Consider the following 15,152-nt stretch of genomic DNA (forward strand, 5'->3'; position numbering starts at 1 on the left):
AAGAACAACTAGGAGATTATACCATCACACAGGTACTTACACATAACTGCAAGTTTTCAGACTTCTTATGTATCACATTTTATGATTTCGGTGTACTTAGAAGTGGTATTCAATGACACGTGTAACACTTAGATTGCCACTTTTTCGCAAGTCAAACCAAGCAATGAGTGCATTCACTGAAATACATATCAGAAATTACACACTTAGGAACAATGAGACGCTCTAAAAAGATACTGAAACTGCTACAAAATACCTGAAAAAGAAGTTCACTAACCTCCTGCACCATTCTAGGATGATCATACTGTCATCTGTCAGGGGCTCAGTGTTGCAAAGTTGTGGCATACATTGCACTCCTGCTGTCCTTTAACTTTGGCATCAGTGCTCCTGCTCACTGTACCGGACAGGCTGAGGCAGGAAATAGAACATCGGACCTGCGCTAGTTTGACACATGTTGCCTGCGGGCCCGGCAGAAAAACAATGATACCATCCTTCCTTCTAGCCAGCCTTGGCCGACTGGGGGCCCTGGCTCCTACCCTGGCATTGGCAATAAATAATATTCGCATGATGCATTACAGCCCTTTGAATTCCAGGCCGCTCTGTGTCCCAGGTAGGACACGGGCAGGGGGGGCCAGGCTGCCACTCGAGTTTCCAGGAGGATGTGAAAGGCCCAAACACGTCGGATCTCCTCATCAGCTGCTGCCTAGAGAGTCAGACTAAGTCAGCGGACTCACTCGAGCTGCCCGGTGCCACAGACGACACCGGACATTAAGTTGACGATCAATAATAAAGGCTAATCCACTCGTCAGTCACATTATAGGTCACAGCCAGGCAACCTCAGGCTGACTGTATTTCAAAAACACCAAAGTTGTTTAATGTTTACAGCTCACGGCTGCACTGCGCAGGCAGCCAGCCTGTCACACAGGCCCAGCCGCAACTGCACCAGATGATAACACAAGCCGCGTGCACGGTGCCTCCAGCAGCCTGCCACTCGCTCACCGAGCTGCCGGGGCATCTCTGCTCAACTATAGTAACAGGAGCAAATTCATTTATAGAACAAGCAGCAACTTAGTGTTAATAAAATAAAGTCATTGATTCTCACACGTGAGGCACTTACTTCTTAGCACCGGGCGAGACAAGAAGAGTGTTGTAACTAGATTTATCTCCTTTAGGTTGCTCAGCCAGAATGAGTGAGATGTCTACGTAGAATGTTGGTGTGCGTGATGTCAGAGTGAATAGAATGTGTGTGTGCCTGGTGTGTGTGGAGAATGTCAGTTGGTGAGTGAGGGCTGAGCAACATCCATCAAGCTCCTGGTGGGACGTAATACTTATCTTATTGAAACCAACTAATAAACATCTTACTTAGATTATTTATCTGGCTACCATCTACTTTATATCTTCATTTACCCACAACAAAGAGCAATTCGGTGAGGCCCATTAGACCCTCCGGCCGGCCGATGTGACACTGAATGGAAATACCCGGCCATTGATTCTGGCAGCTGGTCATGTGAACTTAGCTCTGGGCTCCGTCACTTGCGGCAGCCTCAAACGGCACATAGTTACCGCCAACCCGGCCCGCCTTTAATTGCCCAGTCTAGGTTGAGGCAGTCATCGATGACTCCATGACGTGAGCTCGCCTCTGTAATCATGATAATTCACTGTGGGCTCACAAGATGAAGTCCGTCCGATGAGCAGGCAGAGTCGCAGACAGTGCTGCGAGTGCCATAATTGCGACGATGGTGCCCGCAAACCAGAAGGAAAGATCGAAAAAGTACTGCTGCCGCAGACAGCTTCAAAATTAATGTAAAAATTGCTTAGTACGCATGCGTACAATAACACGCATGCGCACTAAAGCGGAAAAACAAGGGGATCTTAAATTCCATAGGCATGCATTCGATGACACACATGCGCAAAAGCGAGGGGAGAGCGCATACAGTCGGGGAGTGGAAAATGATGGAACACCGGCGTGCGCTAGGAGTCTGGTTAGCGCGGCTGGTACAGCAGAGAGACAGTGCCATTTAAAAATGCGTGACGATGCATTTCAGTGCGGTGATGCAGACCACCACACTGAAATGCGTTAGAGTCACGTCCGTTGCGTGATACTTGGCAGGCCTGAAGGAGGTCAGTATTTTTCTCCGGTAAACTGGCAATTACCCTACAGTTGGGGAGAGGATGTGGTCCATGAGCTAGACTGCTGACTTTGGTGCTGGAGACCAAGGTTCTAGCCTTGGGGTCTTGTCCACATCCTGCGATTCTGGGCAAATCACTTAATCTGCCAGAGCCTGAATGTGTCCTTGTGTAACGTAACTGATGCTCATGTAAAGTGCTCCAATACCTTCGGGTCGAGTTTGGGCTATATAAATCTGCATTAAATAAAAAAGGTCATCGTTATGATTAATGGCTGATGTGAGTTAAACGTACAGAATGCTCAATCTAATCCGAGCCTCCGGTCCTCCAACTGAGTCACAATTAACAACTGCAAGCTGTTTAACTATAAAAAAAAAATTGGTATGCTTTTGTTGGAGCACTGCATGCATATGGCGGCTGCTACAGGCCGTTTAAGCACTTGACTGAGGTGGGTTAGCTTTTACCGAAGTACTTTGCCGTTGACGGTTTAGTCTTTCTTCTACATCTACAGCACTGGGGACCTACTTGGGATTCCACTCTTCCTCGTTCCTTTTAGCTGCCACGCCTATTTGCAGGGCGCGCAAAATGGCGGTTTGAATTATTCATGAGATGACGTAAAGCCGCAAAGGAAGATGGCTACTTTGCGCATGACGTCAACACGGGCGGTGCCGGTTTGAAGGCGACGGGTAGCACAGGTAACGGGAGGGCTTTGATGCGAAGGCAGCGGTAGCTAAGGGTTTTAGTGTTTCAGAGGGATAGTTTTGTTTGTCGCAACACTGGTGAGTGGAGGCGCTTGCGGGAAGGCCGGTCTGGGTGAAACGGTAGGCGGGACATGTGCTTAAATGAACCGAGGCCTAGAATGTGGGACCGATGGGGTAGTGGGGGTGGGATTTGAGGTTTGCAGGCTGGCTCCGCGGTATTCTGTATCCCGCACGCAAGTTACTTTTCTACCGATCATCCGAGTCTTTGTACAGAGGAGGAACTAAGACGTTGATAGCGGCTAGGCCAAATGGGGAGTCGGGGCGGATGGGGTTAAAAATCAGGACGTGTCGGGATCATGGGACTGTTTCGGTGAAATGGTAGTCGGGTCGTTTAAATTCTTAGAATGAGGCTGGCACTGGGGTATTGAGAATATAGTTTGAGTAGCTGCGGATTTTTATGGAGAACGATCAGGGGGGGCTGTTATGGGATTGAGGAATGTCTGCGGGTGGAGCTCGTGCAAACCGACTCGAAGGCTATGGGTGGCAACGATGTGGATTCTAGACGGCTGTTTTGTGGCAGTAGACTACTTAGTGGCATAATCGACACAGGGAGGTGGAGAAATGACTGAGCAGTTATAGTGTTAATTGCAGTAAGGGAATGAAGGGGCTATTGGAATAAGTGCTTTTTCGAACAGGAGAAAATGTGGCAGTTGAGGTAAAGTTGGACTGCAGAAGCGGGTAACATTCGTTTTTAGTATGGGATTGGTGGGGGGATAATCCGAAGGTGTTTTGGGCTAACAGAGAATCTTCCTTTTTAGGTAGGACACACTGCGGCATTCATGATGTAGGGGAGAAAGTAATAGTTGTCAGGTTATTTATTGGAAATGATCAGAAGAGTGGAGTATTGACAACCTTCACGGGAGGCGGCGGCACTTGTGAGAAGTGTGGCTCACTGGTTAGAGGCGGCAGACCCGTAAGCAGAGAACGGCCCGGGGCCAGGGTTCGATACCCGACGCGGCAGGGTCGTGGACCAGGGTCAGCGGACTCGATAATTCTCGCCTCGGTGCCTACTCTAGTCAGAAACCACACTCGGCAACTCTGGGCATCAGCTTGCCTCATCTTCACAACGGCCCCCCCAGACCGCCGGGGATGCTTGGTTGCACCTTAGAGATACCCATCAGGGACCATCTCTCAGGGTGAGCCAGGACGGGTTCCCCAGCGGTCGAAGCGTGGAGATACTCCTCCGGGAGTCGATTCCTAGCGCTATATAAACCCACATGAGTGTGCCCGAAAAAGGGGGGTGGGCGAAGCGTTAGGAGTCCATAGCCGATGAATACAATAAAGGATTATTATACCGAGTTGTCACAAGAGGACATTCTTAGTTTTAACCCGTACTGGCTAATTCGGAACATCTTGGTGCAGAACTCTAGATAAAGGAAATGTCTTGCAGCTGAATGTTTTTTTTTTGTTTTTTTTTGCTGTGATGGTGCTCAGTTATCGATTAGTGGAGCTAATGTTGAAAGATATGTATGATGAAATGGTGAGACATACTATTTTAGAGATGGTGGACTTGTGCCAAATAAGGGTGCACAATTGTTTTGGGTTGTGACAGTATTTTTTCCCTTTATAGTGTTTGAATTGTATTTTGGGTATTTCGGTGGCAAACCAGTTTATGCTGTGTGGTCAGTTCTATGGCCTTATCGCCCCAATTGTAAAGGACACAGCTAAACCAATTAATTTCAAATTCAGAATGTGGAAATTAGTGGTTGGTGAGGCTCATGTACATTGGTAATGGAGAGGTATGTTTTTCTTTTTCTTCAGAAAATGGCAGTCAATGTATATTCCACGTCTGTGACCAGTGATAACTTGAGTCGACATGATATGCTTGCATGGATAAACGAGTCTCTGCAGCTGAACCTAACGAAAATTGAACAGCTTTGCTCAGGTAATTGGAAAATAATTGTGATGAGATGTTACAATATTAACCGAGTTTCTTAGTTAATCGGTACGTCGGCACTTGCTTAATTTTCAAAGGTTGAAATGTTACACCAATTTATTTTTAAACTTTATATCTTCTGGATGGCGTTGCTTGCAAGGAAAATATAATGAAAAGCTAGTTCCTTGAAAAAAAAAGTGCCTTAGAAACCTAAACACATATGCAGTATTTCACTGACTTTAAGACAGTCCTGTGACCTTATAAACTGAAACGGCAGCACCTGACAGATACTCTGGCTAGTACTTCTAGCTGCACGAGATAATGTTTTACTGGTCCGGTAGCTCCAGGCCCCTCAGTATTTTTTCTTGGGGTGGAGGGGCGGCAAAATAAGATGCATTTAAGTTTAGCGTCCTGATTCTGTCTCACCCAGTCAGCTGTCATCTACTCTTGTTGCCATTTCCTGTGCCTACAGTAACATCTGCTCCAGGGGCTCCATTTAGTATGGGTTGACAAAGAAGCACACAAACTTTGATCTATCCTGCATTATTTACCAGAACAGGATATCGGAAAACATTTTTTTTTCTTTTTTTGTATTCCCTTCATGGTCTGTTTTTGTGCCAGTATGTCACTTTGACCACAACTCGTTTTCCCGCTGACTTGGTGTCTGCTTTCCCTTTTCAGTCTTCCGATGAGATTGGAGGAATTGTGGCAGTAAGTTACTCACTGGACTGACTTGTGTGCTGGTAGTATTTGGTTATTCCTCCACCTGCTTGTTGCTCCAGCCTTCATTTACAAATATGTTGCTCAAATCGCCCTCGTGGGATTAGGCTGATGATGGGTGCAATGATGGTCAAAATGCAAAACAAACATTAAAGTGCAAGTCTGTCACATGTGGATCTTAGGCTGGGTGTTGTTTTTGTTCTTGCTGTTTTGATGGGGAAGGGACACATGCACTGGCTACAATGTTTTCTGCCACCAGCTGATCCATGTGGGTCAAGTGTGCCTGAATCCCTCTTGTACTGTTTTTCTAATAGTTCAAGTTCAGAAATTTGTATAGCGCACTACTCACCCAGAGGGTCTCAAGGCGCTTGAGGGAGGATGGGTGAATTACTTATCGAATAGCCAGGTTTTTAGCTGCTTTCTGAAGGAGAGGTGGTTCTGTGTGAGGCGGAGGTGGGTGGGGAGAGAATTCCAGGTCTTTGCTGCTAAGTAGGAGAAGGATCTCCCCCCCCCCCATGGTGGATCTGTGGATGCGCGGAATTGCGGCGAGCGCTTGATTGGACGATCGTAGATGGCGGGTGGGTGTGTAGAAGGACAGTCCTGTGTTGAGGCATTCGGGTCCTAGGTCGTGGAGGGCCTTGTGTGCATGGGTGAGGAGACGGAACGTTATTCTCTTGTTGATGGGGAGCCAGTGGAGGTCTTTCAGGTGACCGGAAATGTGGGCTTGACGGGGGATGTCCAGTATGAGTCTGGCTGAGGCGTTTTGGATGCGTTGGAGTTTTTTCTGTAGTTTGGCTGTGGTTCCAGCGTTAAGGGTATTTCCGTAGTCCAGTCGGCTTGTGACCAGTGCGTGGGTGACTGTCTTTCTTGTTTCGGTGGGGATCCAGATTTTTTTTGAGCATGCGTAGGATGCTGAAGCATGATGATGAGACGGCGTTGACTTGTCTGGTCAACTTGTCTGGGTGTCGTCTGCGTAGGAGATGATGTTGAGGTTTTGTTGTCGAGCGATGGATGCGAGGGGACTCATGTAAACGTTGAAGAGGGTGGGGCTGAGTGATGATCCTTGTGGTACGCCGCAGATGACTTCGGTGGCCTCTGATCGGGGGGAGGCGGACTCTGTGTTCTTCCGGCGAGGAACAAGATGATCCAGTCCAGAGCTTTTCCATGTATTCCTACGCTGCTGAGGCGTTGTATGAGGGTGCTATGACAGACTGTGTTGAAGGCGGCGGAGAGGTCAAGTAAGATGAGGGCAGCTGTTTCACCGTTGTCCAGTAGCGTTCGGATGTCGTCTGTAGCTGCGATGAGGGCGGTTTCGGTGCTGTGTTTGGCTCGGAAGCCGGACTGTGAGGGGTCGAGGGATTTGTTGGATTCAAGGAAGGCGGCGAGCTGATTGACGGCTTTCTCAATGACTTTGGCAGGGAATGGGAGAAGCGAGATGGGGCGGTAGTTCTTTAGTTCCGAGGGGTCTGCTGTGGGTTTCTTCAGAAGGGCGCTGAGTTCGGCATGTTTCCAGTTTTCCGGGAAGGTAGCGGAGTCGAAGGAACAGTTGATGACATCGCGGAGATGGGGTGCGATGATGGAGTCTGCTTTGTTTGGTCGGTTGGCGATCCAAAGTGGATGGAGTTCATCAGGCGGATGGTGTCCTCGGTAGTGATTGGGTTCCAGGCGCAAAGGTTGTTAGAGTGCTGTTTTGGTTCGGAGGTGGGTGGAGTGGACTGCTCTTCGGAATGGTTTTCAAAGCTGTTATGTATGTCGGCGATTTTGTTGTGGAAGAATGAGGATAAAGAGTCGCAGAAGTCTTGGGAGGGGGTGATGTCGTTGGTGCCGGCGGTGGGGTTGGTAAATTCTTTTACGATGTTGAAAAGTTCCTTGCTGTTTTGGGCGTTGTTGTCTAGTCGATCTTTGAATGCTGATTTCTTGGTGGATCGGATCAGTTGGTGGTGTTTGCGGGTGGCGTTCTTGAGGGTGGCCAGGTTGTCAGTGGTTGGGTTTTTTCCTCCAGGCTTTCTCGAGGGTGCAGCATAATTTCTTGGATTTCTTAAGGTCATCGTTGAACCAGGGGGCTTTTTTGGTGCTTCGCTTGATTTGATGGTGTTTCAAGGGTGCTAGTTCGTTGGCGCTGAGGGTGATCCATTGTGTGAGGTTGGTGGCTGCTTGGTTTGGGTCCGATGATATGGCAGGGGGGTTTTGGTGGAGCGAAGTGAAGAGTTGGGCGGTGGTGATTTTGTTCCAATTTCTTCGGGGAATAGGTTGTGGGTGGTCGTGGGTCGTGGTCTTTTTGTAGTTGAAGTGAACGCAGCTGTGGTCCGTCCAATGGAGAGCTGTGGTGTGGTCGAAGGAGATGTGTTTGCTGGAGGTGAAGATTGGGTCGAGCGTGTGCCCGGCAAGGTGGGTGGGGGTGTCAACAAGTTGTTTGAGTCTGAGATTGGCCAGGTTGTCCAGAAGGGTGGTGGTGGTGTTGTTGTCGTACCAAAGACTTTCCGTCCATGCACACACTAGCGTCCCTATAATATTCATTAATTTCAGTGTTGAGAAAATGTTGTGGGCTTTTATGCCTTCAAATCCTCATTGAAACAGTTGGTTGCCAGTGTGTCTTGAAAATGTATGACAGTTGTGAAATTACAATAATTTTGGTGGTTAACTCTGCCTGGCAGGACCTGCTTCAATTTTTACTTCATCTTAGATCTTTTATATATTTTCTATAATATGTCTACATTTTAAAAATTATCAAATTTGAGACTGTTTTCAGTCTTGCCCACAGCAGTGTTTTGGGAGATTTGTTGATTTATTAATGCTTTTGGTTTTAAGGTTGATCATGATGGAATCCTGTTTTGTTTATTATGATCATATCCGCTTGAGTCCTAGAGTTAGTAACGTCACCTGTGCTTGGGAGTGAGTTACCTAGCAGGATGAGCTGTAGGAACATGCACCTGAGCTTTGTATGAGCCTTGTTAAATTTCATGTGTATTTGAGTGTGTGTATGTATCACACTTTCTTTTGCTCTTTTTTTTTCTTTTTTTTTTTTCTCACTGTTGTGGGGCTATTCATGCTGAGTGGCGCTTCATTGGGTTCTTATCTTTTACATACTGCCCTATAAATTCTCTTATTTCAGTTTCTTTGAGTTAGGTTTTTATTACCAACGTTATTCCTGCTGAGCCTATTTTTGTTTAAATTCAGCACTGTGCTCCCGATAGCCTTCTTACTGACTACATTTGTTGGCTTGTTTGTGTGAAATTCAACTTTTTTGTTTGGTCACTTCATATTGTTCACCTTTTTCTGGACCCTATAGATTTATGGGGTTAGAACCCTGTGCACTTAAACCTGCTAGCCAGCAGTAATACATGTCTGTGCTCCCTATTTAAACTTGGTGGCATTTGTATATGGTACAACGTGTACCTAGGACCTGTTGGGTAAATGCAACTAGTGGACTGCAGCACCTATTGTCATTCACTACAGTAACTGTGAGTTGGAATTAAAACTACAACTGTCAGGCTACGCTGACAGTTTTACACTGTTAAACTCCTGACTGATCAAACCCTTCTTTTTAAATATTAAGCCCCTCCTATGTAGGCCTCGCTCCCCACAAGGACAGGTGCATGTTATTTGAAAGTAGGACATCTGGAAATTTAATGATGACTTGTCCTTACAGTGACCAAAATTCGAAAGTTATTTTTCAACGCGGCAGGCCTAGTTGTCCTGTGTAGAAAAGTAGAGTACAAATTAAAATACTATATCTTGAAGAAATAGTGGAACTATTGAATGAAGATTTATTTATTTTTAATAAGGCATTAAGAAAACGTAACTGTTAGAAAGTTCTCGGAGGCTAAAGAGACATTTGCTCTTCCACTAATTTGCATTTGAATAGGTGTAAATTCCCTGCCATGAACTAAACAATAGGCTGGCCTAAATGGGCAGTGAGTTTTCCTCTGAGCCTCCCAGAATATGCAGGGTGAGGGCCGCAAGCATCCTTTTTGACATTGGTGTCATATCCTTCTTGAATGTTGAAGCCTGATTGACAGGTCTAATGGTTTACCTCAAACACTTGATTACACCGAAAAGGCTGTGAGAGCTGGATGCAAATTCTTGTATATCCACCATCTGATTGCTTTATCCCACCAGACTTCTTTATCTAGGGTTTACATACAACATAGTGGGCGCACTTGAAAGGAAGAAAAAACGGAATGCCTAAACAATTGAGTATCCAGTGTCTCGCTGCTGGAAACCCCTACTTTTAATCAACCAGGCTTTTGGCTCTGGGTGTATTGTGGCTACAGTGGCTTCCCCAAACTGGAATTTTGTTTTAAATATGGTTGAACACTAGGATTACCATTGTACATTCCCATACCCGCTTCCAGCCCTCAGAGTCCAAGTTTAGTGTGACCAAAGACTTTTATTATTTAGGAATTGCCCAAAAGATGTAGGGATGGCTCTTGAAACTTTTACTCTATTGCATAGGTCCCAGGAGAGAAGTAATTCCCACCGATTAGCTCGTGCCAGGCATAAATGTGGTACTGGTTATGTAAGGAGGGGGGAAGAGATTACTGGTCCAGCGCACAAAGTAATGTTGCAGTGTGTGCAGTTCTGACGACTTGGTACACGCTATCTATTGTTATAGTTTTTTTTTGTTTGTGTGGAAGACTTTATTGTATTTGGACAATAGTACACAGCTATAATGGGCCTACAACCCTGGGACCGACAGTAGAGCAGTTCAACAAGCAAAATATTACTTACACAGCTTGTATGTCGACATCCCAGGGGCCCGGCAGCGAATGCGATTCAATAATAGATCTTTATGAAATTTCCTGCAATAAATACCTAAAAGGAAGCAATCGCAATGTATACCAGTTTCATCCTACTATGGTCTACTGCCCAGTAACTTAAACTTATATACGTACCCTCCACCCCTGTCTTCCTACATCTGCCCGATCTACCCGCCATCCATTCTACCTGTACATATCTTGCAATGACCGATGAATGTCTGTTGTCCTTTACAATGTCATCACTTTCGCACTCCCCGGGTCCAGTGGCTACAACATTAGTCGTCATGCTATACATCCCATAACATTCCCCGCAGCCTGCTACCCAGCAAGGTATACATTTCAAGAAGACGTACCAGAACAATGATCGGCTCCCAAATATCCACTGGCCTGGATCTAATAGGCGTTCGTTCCCAGCACCGAGTCAATAAGTGACTGTATGTAACCAGCAAGCAACTGTGGGCGGTAATATTCTTTTCCAATGTATCTCGACTTGACGCTTGGCCAATAGTAATAGCATTGAAACCAATTTACGGGATCCCCTTGGGATCTCTTGCACATACCCCAACAATGCCACTAGTGGCGTAAGCGATATCTGTGTGTCAGCAATGTCGCCAATGTGCTCTACCACTTCCACCCAGTACCGGGCTATTAATCTACAGGACCATGCCAAGTGTATGAATGTTGCGTCCTGGAGTCCACATCGCCAGCACTTCGTATCTGCGTAAATACTTGAAGTGTATTAGCCGAAGTCTGTAGTTTGGCGATAAATGCTCCAGCTGCGAACAACAGTATATCCATTGTTGTTCCGAGATTGGGTTGCGGTGTCTTTTTCCCAGTCTACTCTGGAGGTGTATGCCGCTACGGGGGCTGTCTTTTGTGTAGTATTGTATATGCGTGTGATCAGTTTCTTGGGAGAGGGATTAGATGGGACATTCTCCAGAGCAGGTAGAGTCTGTGGTTCTTGGGGATATTCAGCGTATCGTGCTTTACAGGCCGCCCTAAGCTGATAGAATAGTAGTGTGTCTGACTTGGAAGGTGTCGTGTCTTTGCACATTTGTTGCAGTGTTAGGAATGTAGCTCCTGGGTATAGATCGCTACCTTGTACCATCCCGTGTGATTTCGCCCGTAGTGTAGTGGTCTTATCTGTCAGCGGGGTAAGCAATGGGTTGCCTCCTAGAGGCATGGATGGCGCGTACAATTCTTTTACTCCTGCTCGTTTTACTATACCTCGCCATGCCCATCTCGTCGCCTCGACTGTATCGATTTCTCTATGGGGTCGTTTATAGGTTTGGTATACCGCCGCATTCAGGGGAGTCGGCGCGGCCCTATCTATCTCCACCGCTACGTGTGGCTGGAACGGCGTTGGGTGGTGCCAAAAGTGCAGAAATTGTGCCTGCGCGCTGTACGCATATAGCTCAGTCAGGGGCGCCCAACCCCCCTTGCTCAAAGGGTAGCGTCAACCAATTCCAGGAGACACGCGGCTGTCTACCCGCCCACACCAGCTCAAGAACGGCCGTCCTAAGTCGTTTGAAAAATTGTATATTAAGCGGGATTGGTATATTGACAAATAGAGCAGTTTAGGAAGCAGAACCAATTTCGCGATTGCTATGCGTCCCAATATTGAAAGGGGGAGCTGTTTCCATCTCTGCACTTTAGTGTCGACCCAGTCCATAACCCTCCCGTAGTTGGACAGCCACAAGTCCTCCGTAGATCTGCTTATAATTATGCCCAGATAACGTGTCTCCGACTCCACCCATTGAATGGGGTAGTCTGTCTCACAGTGCTCCGTATCAGATTACTTCTCTCATTAGATCATTAAAGTTATCTTTGGCATCGGTCATATAAATAGTCATGTAATCTGCGTACATTGAAATTAATATACCTCTAGAGGTGAAGCCTATGCTCCTGTGTGTGTGGTGCTGGCGAAGCCTCGCCGCCAAGGGCTCGGTTGCAATGGCAAAGAGCAACGGCGACAGGGGACAGCCCTGTCTCGTCCCGCGGGTAATCTCAAAGGGCTCCGACACTTGTCCATTTACTCGCACCCTCGACATCGGGTTAAATTTAGATTTGATGGATAAAAGCAGGGCTGAGGCCCATACGAGCCAACAATACGAATAGAAATTTCCATTCTAGTGAATCACAGGCTTTGGTAGCGTCTAATAACGCCGCCACTGCCTGTACTTGAGGAGCCAAGTAGTGCAAGACCCCAAATAGATTGTGTGACGTCGACCTCCCTGGTATAAATCCGGACTGGTCCGGAAGCGCGATCTGCGGGAGCATTGGCTGCAACCTATTTGCCAGGAGCTTTGCAAGATTGTGTGACGTCGACCTCCCTGGTATAAATCCGGACTGGTCCGGAAGCGCGATCTGCGGGAGCATTGGCTGCAACCTATTTGCCAGGAGCTTTGCATTTATCTTGGCATCAAGATTTATTAATGATAGCGGTCTGTAGGAGTCTGGGGAAGTAGGATCCTTGTATGGTTTTAGCAGGGCTATAATCGTAGCTTCTCTCAGGGTGAAGGGGCTAGTACGCCTGTCCAAAGCTTCCAGGTACACCTGCAACAGACGAGGGGCCAATAAGTCTGCGTATTCTTTATAAAAGACCGCCGTTAGGCCACCCGCCCCTGGGGCTTTATCAGACTGCATACCGCTGATGACTTGTCGTATGTCTTCAACCATGATCGGCATAGTCATATATTCCCGGCCCCCATCATTGAACCAGGCAAGCGCTATCGTGTCCAAATAGTTCATTATGTCAGCCTCCGGTGGACACACTGGATGAGTATAAGCGCTGATAGTGTCGGGACATTGTAGATGGGATATCTTTTGGCATCCTAGCCACCTCCCCGTCAGCTGCCCTCAGTCCGTAATGTATTCAGCACATCTCGGATTTCTCAACAGGCCCACCAATGTCTTACCTGCCCTATCGCCCTCCCCATAGCGTCTAGCCTGCGCATATTTATGCAAATAACTAGTTTCCCTCTCTGCCTCATCTTGAAATTCCGTTCGTTTCGATCTAATCCTGGCGGTAGTGGCAGGGGATGGGTTAGTCTGAAAGTCTCTTTCCAAGTCCCCAATCTTTCTCTAGCCGTTCTAATGTGTCGGATATCCTTCAACACCCCTGTTTTCAGCGCAATGCAATTGCCTCTTATAACCGCTTTAAAAGTTTCCCAGAGCGTCCCAGCTGAGTCCACTGAGCCTTCATTTAGTGTAAAGTAGTCTATCTTTTCTCTCAAACCCTCTAGGAATATCTGATCCAGCAGTGCACCCGATGGAAACCTCCATGCAAATGGCTGTCTATATGGCTCCGAAATTCGCAGTGTCAGTACTGTAGGTGCATGATCTGAGAAGGTGCGTGGGTAATGTGCTACATCAGAAACCCAAGTATGAATATCTTTCGACACCAACCAGTAGTTTAGACCACAAACTTCTGTGGTGTGTGATGCATGTGCCATCCCTTGCTGCGGGGTGAAACGTCCTCCATGAGTCTACCAGCTGAAGATCTTGTATAATGTCTGATAGTGTCTGCGCTGCTTTGGGATGATGGTCCTGGGATATACCCATCAGATCTAGCATGGGGGATAATATTACTTCGAAATCTCCTCCCCAAAGGACCGCCATCGGCCCTTGTGACTGCAGCCTCTGGCAGATACCCTGGAAGAACTCCGGTTTGTCAGTGTTAGACCCATATACGTTTACTAACAGTGTAGGGGTATCGTATAGTGTGCCCTGTAGAATAACAAATCTACCCTCGTGGTCTACAGTAGTCTTATGCGTCTTCCACTGAAGCCCCCTGCGTATAACTATGGCCACACCTCTAGAATTTGTTGAGTAGCCCGACACCGCTACCTCGCCCCACCTGGCATTCTTAAGTGTACCTGCTGCCGCTGTGAGTAAGTGTGTTTCTTGGAGCAGGCAGATATCCACCCCACGACGCAGGAGATAAGACTGAACCAATCTCACCTTTCTACGATCGTTTAGCCCCCTTACATTCCAAGACATACATTTGAGCGTAGTTATGCGAGCACGTTGTGTACTAGTTCCCATAGCGCCAGGCTGTGTTGCAATGTTTCTGGCACCATCTGTCCGGCTCCCGGGTATGTGCAGTCTTACCAGAAATGCTCAATTTCAATATATGCAGACATTTCGATACAGTATGCGGCAGAACAAACATGAATTAGAAAAAAAATACCCTGCCCACCCGACCTCCCACACAAACTCCCCAATCAGGTTGTGTTTTACCCTCCCACATCTCCCCTAACAATAAACAAACGGTCCACAGTAGCGGATGCATGGGAAACATCCCAGAGGGGTGCATGGGTTAACCGGCTATACATCCCTGCACTTGTTGCCGGGAGTAAAACTCATTCGTCCAATATCCCCTCATAAGCTCCATTTTATATGTAACAGTATTTATCCGTCTATTATAATAAATGACCTATAGTTTAACAAGTCTCACAGGCAGCAGCAATAGCAAACAAAACCTCCCTCCAATCACAGGCAGAAACAGGACACTATGTCCAATATAATACTTATCTGACCACCCAGCCATCCAGGTCCCTTAGATCAGTCATTGTCACTTAGGTTGGTTTCAGCGTTCCGGTCTCCAGTCGACTCGTGCCGTTTGTGATCTTTGGCCAGCTGTTTTGCGTAGTTGAATGCCGCTTTTGCATCTGTAAAGAAGGTGGGTTTCCCAGGCCCCTGCACTCTCAACTTGGCCGAGTAGATCAAGGAGTACTTGGTGCCAATCTGTTGAAAGATTTTCTTGGCAGGAATAAATTCCCTCCGTGCCGATTGGACTAGGAGGGTAAAGTCCGGATACAATGCTACGTGGTTCCCATCGTATTGAATGTCTCCCCTTTCCCTCATCAGGCGCAATATGGTATCCCGGTCTTTGTAGTTTAGAATGCG

General features: G+C 47.1%; 1 protein-coding gene across 9 annotated transcripts in view; it reads left to right on the plus strand.

Annotated features, from left to right (window-relative positions):
* The first annotated feature begins 2,686 nt into the window (after positions 1-2,686).
* Positions 2,687-15,152, plus strand: part of MAPRE1 (microtubule associated protein RP/EB family member 1) — a 121,127-nt gene continuing 108,661 nt past the window's right edge. For 3 of the 9 annotated variants that reach the window (XM_078651807.1, XM_078651803.1, XM_078651808.1), the window contains exons 1-2: positions 2,687-2,819; positions 4,647-4,770. In XM_078651807.1, the coding sequence (XP_078507933.1) occupies positions 4,650-4,770 (121 nt within the window). In that variant the 5' untranslated portion in view covers positions 2,687-2,819; positions 4,647-4,649. Of the gene's footprint in view, positions 2,946-3,257; positions 3,541-4,646; positions 4,771-15,152 lie in introns of those variants that run through there. The other 6 variants (XM_078651810.1, XM_078651809.1, XM_078651804.1 and 3 more) reach the window with 6 other exon arrangements.

The sequence above is a fragment of the Lissotriton helveticus genome, chromosome 7 (assembly GCF_964261635.1).
Source record: "Lissotriton helveticus chromosome 7, aLisHel1.1, whole genome shotgun sequence".
Classification (NCBI taxonomy): domain Eukaryota; kingdom Metazoa; phylum Chordata; class Amphibia; order Caudata; family Salamandridae; genus Lissotriton; species Lissotriton helveticus.